Source organism: Salvelinus namaycush, chromosome 2, assembly GCF_016432855.1.
Source record: "Salvelinus namaycush isolate Seneca chromosome 2, SaNama_1.0, whole genome shotgun sequence".
Taxonomy (NCBI): domain Eukaryota; kingdom Metazoa; phylum Chordata; class Actinopteri; order Salmoniformes; family Salmonidae; genus Salvelinus; species Salvelinus namaycush.
In genome coordinates, this window is record NC_052308.1 from 64,055,933 (window position 1) to 64,065,230 (window position 9,298).

At 42.7% G+C, this 9,298-nt stretch overlaps 1 protein-coding gene across 2 annotated transcripts; it reads right to left on the reverse strand.

Moving 5' to 3' along the window:
* Window positions 1-492: 492 nt before the first annotated feature.
* On the reverse strand, window positions 493-8,508 carry LOC120027380 (tripartite motif-containing protein 35-like). Of its 2 annotated transcripts, XM_038972297.1 has the most exons (6): window positions 7,649-8,508; window positions 7,280-7,375; window positions 1,767-1,997; window positions 1,596-1,618; window positions 1,386-1,504; window positions 493-1,107 (listed from the first exon to the last, which is right to left on the reverse strand). In XM_038972297.1, exons 1-6 carry the CDS (start codon window positions 8,051-8,053, stop codon window positions 575-577), a joined length of 1,407 nt encoding a protein of 468 aa, XP_038828225.1. In that variant the 5' UTR covers window positions 8,054-8,508; the 3' UTR covers window positions 493-574. The 2 variants fall into 2 exon arrangements, with proteins under 2 accessions (XP_038828225.1, XP_038828234.1); XM_038972306.1 differs by lacking the exon at window positions 7,280-7,375.
* Window positions 8,509-9,298: the final 790 nt, after the last annotated feature.

Below are 9,298 nucleotides of genomic sequence, written 5' to 3' on the forward strand. Positions count from 1 at the left end.
CAGAGGAAGATTGGATTTGAGAGAGTGCGTGCGACTACTGTTGGAAAAGGGCTGCGTATGTATCTGTGGGAGAATGTGAAGGTCAGTTAGTTGTTTTTTTCTGTGTGTGTCTTTAGATCACATTGTGTATTAGATAGATTTGGTCTTTCCAAGGGGACTTGCCCTCTATGTTTCCCTTCTGACCCTCTGTTACGCCGTGGGCCTGTGGACCCATCAGTCAGTCTCATCCTGGGGCCTGTGTGACACCTCTGGTCCCTTCTCCCCTCAGCCCTCCAGTCAACACACTGACTGCCCCATCGCTGTATCTTGTCTAATGCAGCACCGCAGCAGTTAGTGTGTGTGTGTGTGTGTGTGTGTGTGTGTGTGTGTGTGTGTGTGTGTGTGTGTGTGTGTGTGTGTGTGTGTGTGCGTGTGCGTGTGTGTTCATAAAAACAGTGTTGGAAATGTAGAAAAACATACCATTTGAAGATCAATAGTTTTATTAAAGATTCCTTGAAGCAATATTTTTCAACAGATGGAGATTGTGGTATATTATATATATACTGTATAATTACAGGCCGAGGTGGTGTCAACTTTAACTGTGCTGTGCCACTGTTACAGAGGCCTTCACTGGTAGGATCTTTAGCTTGCTTTCATATGTACGAAATACTGGAACGAGTGGCTCAGTGAAAAGTAGTGGCATTGTAAGTAGGTGTGTGTTACTATCAGGGTCAGAGAACGTCAGCTCTCTTCTGTTCCTGTCCAGCTGCACTCTGATCCTCCGGGGATCCTGAACCACTGTGAGACGAGGCTTACCGTCGTACTCATTTGGGGACATTACTACATATCCACCACAAGTATACAAAACACCCCAGATGTCATCCCATATATCATGATTACTGACAAAGTCAGGGGCCACACCGAGAAACCAAAAGTAACTGTCGCCAACCTCAACGTCCCAGCTGTGTGTCGCTGAGTTGAAACCCTCAGAACCCCTAACGCACACATAGCCAAACCTCTCTGGGTTGTCAGGAAGCTGCAGTGTTCTATCCCCACCTCTCACACTCGTCAGATCCTCAGACAGGATAAGATAGGGGTGGGCAGTGTTGGGGTCCAGAATCACAGGAGCTGAACAGAGACAACAAGGTTTTAATATGTCATTTAGCAGACACTTTTATCCAAAGCAACTTAGTCGTGCGTGCATGTATGTATGGGTGGTCCTGGGAATCAAACCCCCAATCCTAGCGTTGCAAGTGAGCCAACTGAGCCATACAGGACTATTTGAAATATTTAACATAAAATCTACCAACTGAGCCATACAGGACTATTTGAAATATTTAACATAAAATCAGACCCACAATCTTATCAGAGATCATAAATGTATTTTTCTGTAAGAAATGACTCACTGTATTGAACAATCCCCTGCATCTTCTCCCAGACTTTGTAGGACAGATTGCCCAAGTGTTTGGCCACGTCTATCAGCCCTCCTGAGACTAGCTGTGGATCCGGCAGTGTGCACTGGGCTCTGTAAGAACATTCAGGAGTTAGTGTTCCTGTGGGGTCGGGTTCAGAACCACAGAGAAGAGAGAGACAGTCACAGGAGGGAGTTCACTTACCTTTTCACTGTGGCCTGGTAGGTCTGCAGAGGAATGAAAAAACAGTCTACGTTTTTAACTAAATTAATGTAAGATGATGCATGATCATATATGATGATATAATGCAATTTTACCATACACCTGTAACGCAAAATTTGTATTTTTTAAAGTTTAGTGTAAAAAAAACTTTACCTGTAAGAATGAGATGTCGTCAGCTCTCAGTTTGTCTTCTATGGCTGTGATAGTGTCTGAAAGGCAAGACATATCTTTGACCAACTCCTCAATCTTCTTCTTCACCTTCCAACCCTTTTCCACCTCTTCCTTTTTCAGGGCAGCTATCCTGGCCGCCTCTTCATCTCGTAGGAACTGGTGAAGCTTCTCAAACGCTTTCTTAATCTGCTTCTCTGTGTGCTGGGCCTGGGTCTGGAGACACAATCTAATTACATCTCTGAAAATATGACCTCTGTCATTTTAACTTTCAACATCCCGTAAAATGTCAACATCACCTCAGATACCACTCCGGGGAGATGGAGAATAAAGTTTTTTTATTGCCCAGAATGAGAGGAGAATGGAGAGAAAAAGGACTGGGATATGTCTGGAGAAGCAGTAAGGAGAGGCCTCACTTGGTGTTTAGACCATGTTGGTGCAACAGTTGAAGATGGGCTTTTTGTTTTGGTCCCATCATCCTCATCATCATTTGCACCATCTGCTACACCGTCTTAGTTAACCTGCTAAGGCTAAAGAAGAGAGCAAGAGTGTGGAGGCGCGCTACACTGCTTCCTGCCAATGACCTTTTTGATGTTGTAACGGCTTTCTTCTGTGGACGAAGGAGAGGACCAAAGCGCAGCGTGGTTAGTGTTCATCATGTTTAATAAAGACGATAAACGTGAACACTACAAAATACAAAACAACAAATGTGAAAAACCGAAACAGTTCTGTCTGGTGCAGACGCACGAAGACAGAAGACAACCACCCAACACTAAAACAAAGAAAACACAAAAGAACTATGGTCAGAACGTGACAGATGTTGAATGTTGCTAAGAGACTGAACCGAAAGAGAACATTGACCGAGATTGAAAAGTGTCTTGTTACTTGAAGTTGACCTTTGCTTATTGTCTAAGTTTGGGGGGGGGGGGGGGGGGGGTTCTGTTTTGACATGTTAGAACCACAGTCCATTGTTTTACATTTTGTGAAGTCAATGAAGGATAACAGAGAGCATTCTTCTTCTTCTTTCGGATGCTGAAGATCTGCTAGACTTGTGAGCAGTAGAACCTGGTGGGAGGAGCTATAGGAGGACGAGCTCATTGTAACGGCTGGAATGGCATGAGAGGAATGAAGTCAAACGTGGTTTCTATATGTTTGATACCGCTCCATTTATTCCATTCCAACCGTTACAAATGAGCCTGTCCTCCTATAGCTCCTCCCACCAGCCTCTACTGCTTGTGAGTATTCTTAGGGAGTTTTACTTAAAAGCTGCAGATCTAGTTATGCATGTCTATCTTTACTAAAGGTGTTTCATGCCAATACTGTGTGTTGGTGAACTGCCGTTAGCACAAGATTAATTGTTATTTCAGATTACTAGAAGGAAACATTGTATTTTATAATGTACTAATGATTGACTATTGGACTGAAAGGATGTATTTGTATTACTTTGATAGTTACAAATAAAGTATTATGTGTTAGCAGGAAAAGCTTAATGCCTTCCATGCTCGCTTCGAGGCAAACAACACTGAACCATGCATGAGCGCACCAGCTGTTCCGGAAGACTGTGTGATCAAGCTCTCCGTAGCCGATGTGAGTAAGACCTTTAAACAGGTCAACATTCACAAGGCCACAGGGCCAGACGGATTACCAGGATCCATACACAGAGCATGCCCTGACCAACTATCAAGTGTCTTCACTGACATTTTCAACCTCTCCTTGTGTAACGGATGTGAAATGGCTAGCTAGTTAGCGGGTACGCGCTAGTAGCGTTTCAATCAGTTACGTCACTTGCTCTGAAACCTAGATGTAGTGTTGCCCCTTGCTCTGCAAGGGCCGTGGCCTTTGTGGAGCGATGGGTAACGATGCTTCGTGGGCGACCGTTGTTGATGTGTGCAGAGGGTCCCTGGTTCACGCCCGTGTCGGGGCGAGGGGACGGTTTAAAGTTATACTGTTACACTTGAACAAGTCTGTAATATGTACATGTTTCAAGCAGACCACCATAGTCGCTGTACCCAAGAATGCCAAGGTATCCTGCCTAAATGACGACAGCCCCATAGCACTCACGTCTGTAGCCATGAAATGTTTGAACGGCTGGTCATGGCTCACATCAACACCATAATCCCAGAAACCCTAGACCCACTGCAATTTGCATACTGCCCCAACATAACCATAGATGACGCAATCTCTCTTGCACTCCACACTGCCCTTTCCCACCTGGACAAAAGGAACACCTACGTGAGAATGCTGTTCGCTGACTACACCTCAGTGTTCAACACCATAGTTTTTTTTTTTTTTTATTATAATTTTTTTTTTTTTTTTAAACTGCACTGTTGGTTAAGGGTTTGTAAGTAAGTATTTCATGGTAAGGTCTACACCGGTTCTATTTGGCGCATGTGATAAATACAATTTGATTTGATTTGAAAAGCCATCTCCTCTCAGCCCACAAAACAAATAAACAAAAAATCCTCTAGTGTCAGCCCTGGCTCGAGAGGAAGGAATGTAGTTGTTAAAGAGTGAGTGGGATAATTTGGAATGGAAATTCCATAGTTCCCGCTAGGGTTGCACATTTTGGGGAATATTCAGAGGTGGAAACTTTCTGTGGGAATTAACGGGAATATATGGGAATGAATGGAAATACATGCAAATTATTATTAATACCATTTAAATGTAGATGGTTTTGCATTGGATATATTTACCATATCATAAAAAGACAGAAACATAAACCTTTTACCTTATCATAAGTAGACATAATTGCAAATTATTAAATCCTTCAAATAGAAATTAAAAAACAATTTAGTTACAAATTGAACTTTAATTAAATTAGTTGACTCTTCACATGGGATTATTTCAATGAACAACAAAAGGGAATATTGAATGATCCCCAATGATCCATCGCATCTCCCAAAAACATTTTCAACATACATCTGTAAAATTATAGTCTAGAAACTAAAGCTTTGATTGTCTTTCTCTCAGGCTTCCATGTCTTCTCCCTGGACCTCATCATTGTCCATCTCTTGAACATCAGACTCTGAGGCCTCATCTTCACTGTCACTTTCCAACCTTGTGGAGGATGGCTCATTGTCAGGCTCAAAAAGCCTCAAATTTGCCCGGATGGCCACCAATTTTTCAACCCCTGTATTGGTCAGCCTGTTGCGTGCTTTGGTGTGTGTTTTCCAAAACAGGGACCAGTTGCACTCTGAGGCGGCTGATGTTGGTGGGATATGGAGGATGATGATGGAGGCAACTGTCCCTTTCACCAGGTGGCTGATGAGATATGTTGGCACGACTGCCATATTGCATCTCCATCCCAAAGCCCTTGCTTGGAAGTGTACTTCGCCAGACTGCCAAGAACCTTGCCCTTATCCAGGCCAAGGAGGCGAGACACAGTAGTGATGACACCATAGGCCTTGTTGATCTCTGCACCAGACAGGATGCTCTTGCCAGCATACTTGGGGTCCAACATGTACGCTGCAGCATGTATGGGCTTCAGGCAGAAGTCTTCACGCTTTTTGATGTATTTCAGAACTGCAGTTTCCTCTGCTTTGAGCAACAGTGAAGTGGGCAGGGCAGTACGGATTTCTTCTCTTACATCTGCAAGCAGAGTCTGAACATCAGACAGGATGGCATTGTCTCCCTCAATCCGTGCAATGGCTACTGCTATAGGTTTCAGGAGTTTCAGGCTGCTTACCACTCTCCCAAAATACATCATCCAGGAGGATCCTCTTGATGGGGCTGTCCATATCGGCAGACTGTGATATGGCCATTTCTTGGAGAGACTCCTTCCCCTCCAGGAGACTGTCAAACATGATGACAACCCCAGTCCAACAGGTGTTGCTGGGCAGCTTCAATATGGTGCTCTTATTCTTCTCACTTCGCTTGGTGAAGTAGATTGCTGCTATAACTTGATGACCCTTCACATACCTAACCATTTCCTTGGCTCTCTTTTAGAGTGTATATATTGTTTTCAGTGCCATGATGTCCTTGACGAGCAGATGGAATGCATGAACAGCACAGCCAATGGGTGTGATGTGAGGGTAGGACTCCTCCACTTTAGACCAAGCAACCTTCATGTTCGCAGCATTGTCTGTCACCAGTGCAAATACCTTCAGTGGTCCAAGGTCATTGATGACTGCCTTCAGCTCATCTGCAATGTAGAGACCGGTGTGTCTGTTGTCCCTTGTGTCTGCGCTCTTGTAGAATACTGGTTTAGGGGTGGAGATGATGTAATTAATTATTCCTTGCCCACGAACATTCGACCACCCATCAGAGATGATTGCAATACAGTCTGCTTTCTCTATGATTTGCTTGACCTTCACTTGAACTCTGTTGAACTCTGCATCAAGCAAATTAGTAGATAAAGCATGTCTGGTTGGAGGGGTGTATGCTGGTTGAAGAACATTCAGAAATGTCTTCCAATACTCATGGCCTGTGAGCATCAGAGGTGAACCAGTTGCATACACAGCTCGAGCAAGACATTCACCAGCATTTCTCCGACTACGTTCCTCAAATGGTGATTCCAGGAGGACCATGAGTTGTTGCTATCGATAAGGTGTCTGATTGATCATTTTCACCTCGAATAGAATTAGAGGGACTTTTGTCAGACGTTGCTTGTTGTGCGCACTGAGGGAACTTTATGCACTTGGCCAGATGATTCTGCATCTTTGTTGCATTCTTCACATTTGATTTGGCACAGTATTTGCACATGTACACAGATTTTCCTTCTACATTAGCTGTAGTGAAATGTCTTTACACATCAGATAGTGCCATTGTGTCATTTTCCTGTAAAGATTATAAAAAAATGAGTAAAAAATAATAAAGAATACAATTCCATGCACAGATAAATAGTTAAGCAGTTAGATTAAACAACTCCTTTGTAAGATAAATGTTTTAAAATGAAACAAGTATGGAAACAGGTTAATTAACACTCCTCAGTTAGCAGGCTCAAGCAAGCTAAAACCCACATGGTAGCAAAAACTAACTAGCAGAAATTGTTAGCAAGTTAGAAATAATTTAAACACACTTTGCTGTAGGCTACTATTTACTAGTTAACAAAACATTATTTGTCATATAAAATATATTCAACCCCACCCAGTATTGTAATTAAAACTTACCAGAAAGCATGTAGTCCTTGGCTCAGACAGTGTAATAGTGTGGGCTCAATAGCATCTAATTAGTTTGTAAGATCTTGAGAATAAGCTGTACATGTGATGGAAGAGTGCACTGCACATGTGATGGAAGAATGCACTGTGCATGCAGAGGGTTGCAATTCCATTGAATTGGGGATAGTTTAACCAAAATATGCCACAAGACCTAGATTTGCCTTATATGTATCCCACAAAAAAGGTTCACTGTTATAAGATAACTTTTTGATGAATTTAAGCAAAATTCCTGGGCTTAACATCCCATGGAGAATTTCCGGAAATTTACCGGAAAGTTTCCGACCCTTTGCAACCCTAGTTCCCGCTTCCGGGTGGGTCTGTTGCGGCACGCATCATTCTTACCTTGATATGCTGTGCTGTTTTACCACAGGTATGCTTGACTTCTTTAAAGACCTTCAGTTTCTCCTGCAATGGCTTCAGTGCACTCTGGATTTCCTTCTATAATTTAAGTAAAACATATCCGCATGCCCAAGCGTACAAATTAGACAGAAGGACTATTCATTCCGTATCGAGGAAGTTTAGCGTTACACCGTGATTGAAGTTTAAAGGCGTTACCAGACACTCGTAAATAACTTTTACATTTATATTGCGCAATCTGTAACGCTTCAGTGACACAGATTGAATAGAGCCCTAAATCCATAGTTTAAGTAATTCACAGTTCCAAATATCTAAATGTTGTGCAGGCTTTTAAAATGACCACATGCTGCTTACCTTATGATCTTCTGCAGCTTCATCTATGGGGATGCAGTTATGACCTTTGTGATTCCTTGAATCACGACACACCAAACAGATAGCGTGTTCATCCGTCAGACAGAAGAGCTTGAGTTTCTCACCATGCAGACTGCAGAGCACCTCAGACCCTGCTGAGGATCTCTGACTCCTTTCCTTTAAGAAGGCCTCACAAAAGTTCTTTAGAGACAGGTTATTAGGAGGCTCAGACCTTGAGGATCTTCTCCTGCAGACTGGACACTTTTGGGATCCACTCTTTTCCCAGAATTTCTGCAGACAGGCTTTACAGAAGCTGTGGCTACACGACATGATGACAGGATATCTGAAGATGTCACAGCACACAGGACAGGATAAATCCTCAATGGGGAGAGGGAATTTGCAAGCCATTTTCACACTTGCCTCGCTCCTCTGGAAGGGCAAGCAGAGTTTACTTTCACTTTAAAAGACCCACCCTGTTTGTTAAAAGAGCTATACAGTTCAGTGGAATGTCCTTATCTTCTTCAGTATCTGCTCTGAGATGTTGACATTAAAAGGTCACGTGTTGTGATCCTTGTTCTGTGTTGAACCACAGGCAAATAAAGAGTTCTTAGCTGTTGACTTCAGGCTTACAGTTGCACTGCTGTCTGTCTGCTACACCTGATGGTGTGTTGGTTTGTTTGTCAAAGCGTTGCAACAATGTTGTTACTAATTCATGCAATCAATTACAGGAATGGTCCTGAAAGATTACAACCACGACCTAGAGTGATAACACCAGCGATCGACACTTTATAAACTAAGCACGCTGAAAATAAACAAGACTTCTGCAAACAGTTGCACACACTGTCAACTGCCACGCCAACCGAGAGTTCCCACACAGAGCCGGAAGAGCTATCTTTATTTTCTCCTTCCTGACTGCGCTCTTAAAGTGGCAGCTCACAGTGAAGGCTCCATGCAGGATTTCGCAACAACATGTAATAAGCCTCTGAGATTCTTGTTTTAATGAAAAGCTCTATATAAAATACATCTGTTATTAAGTGTATGAAGGGAGAGTGGAGCAAATGAGCCAGTACCTGAGAAAGATTTTGATTTGATCTGTGTGTGTGTTTGAGTGAGGTAGAGGAAGAGTTTTGACTTGCAGTGGAGGCTCCTCAGAGGAGGGAGGGGAGGACCATCCTCCTCAGTGAATTTCATAAAAATAAAATAGTGAAACATTTTAAATGTTTCATTTTTAGATAAAACTGTACTAAATATATTCACATCACCAAATAATTGATTATGACACATTGTTTTGCAATGAAGGTCTACAGTAGCCTCAACAGCACTCTGTAGGGTAGCACCATGGTGTAGCCAGAGGTCAGCTAGCTTCCATCCTCCTGTGGGTACATTGACTTCAATTTAAAAAAAACTAGGAGGCCCACGGTTCTCACCCCCTTCCAAAGACTTAAACACTAATAATGACAACTTCCAGAGGACGTCCTCCAACCTATCAGAGCTCTTGCAGCATGAAATTAATCTAGTACTGAAAGCATAAGCTACAGCTAGCTAGCACTGCAGTGCATAACATGGGGTGAGTAGTTGACTCAAAAAGAAAGATAACAGTTTTGAACAAATTACTTTCTTAAAAAATGAAGGAGAAGCAAGAGAGAAAGAGAG

Bases quoted from the DNA above. Each gene is read 5' to 3' on its own strand.
- LOC120027380 (XM_038972297.1), bottom strand. From the start codon at position 8,053: ATGGCTTGCAAATTCCCTCTCCCCATTGAGGATTTATCCTGTCCTGTG. The intron at 1,505-1,595 runs GTAAGTGAACTC...ATGTTCTTACAG, and splicing joins TACCAGGCCACAGTGAAAAG to AGCCCAGTGCACACTGCCGG. The intron at 1,108-1,385 runs GTGAGTCATTTC...GTCTCTGTTCAG, and splicing joins GCAGGGGATTGTTCAATACA to CTCCTGTGATTCTGGACCCC.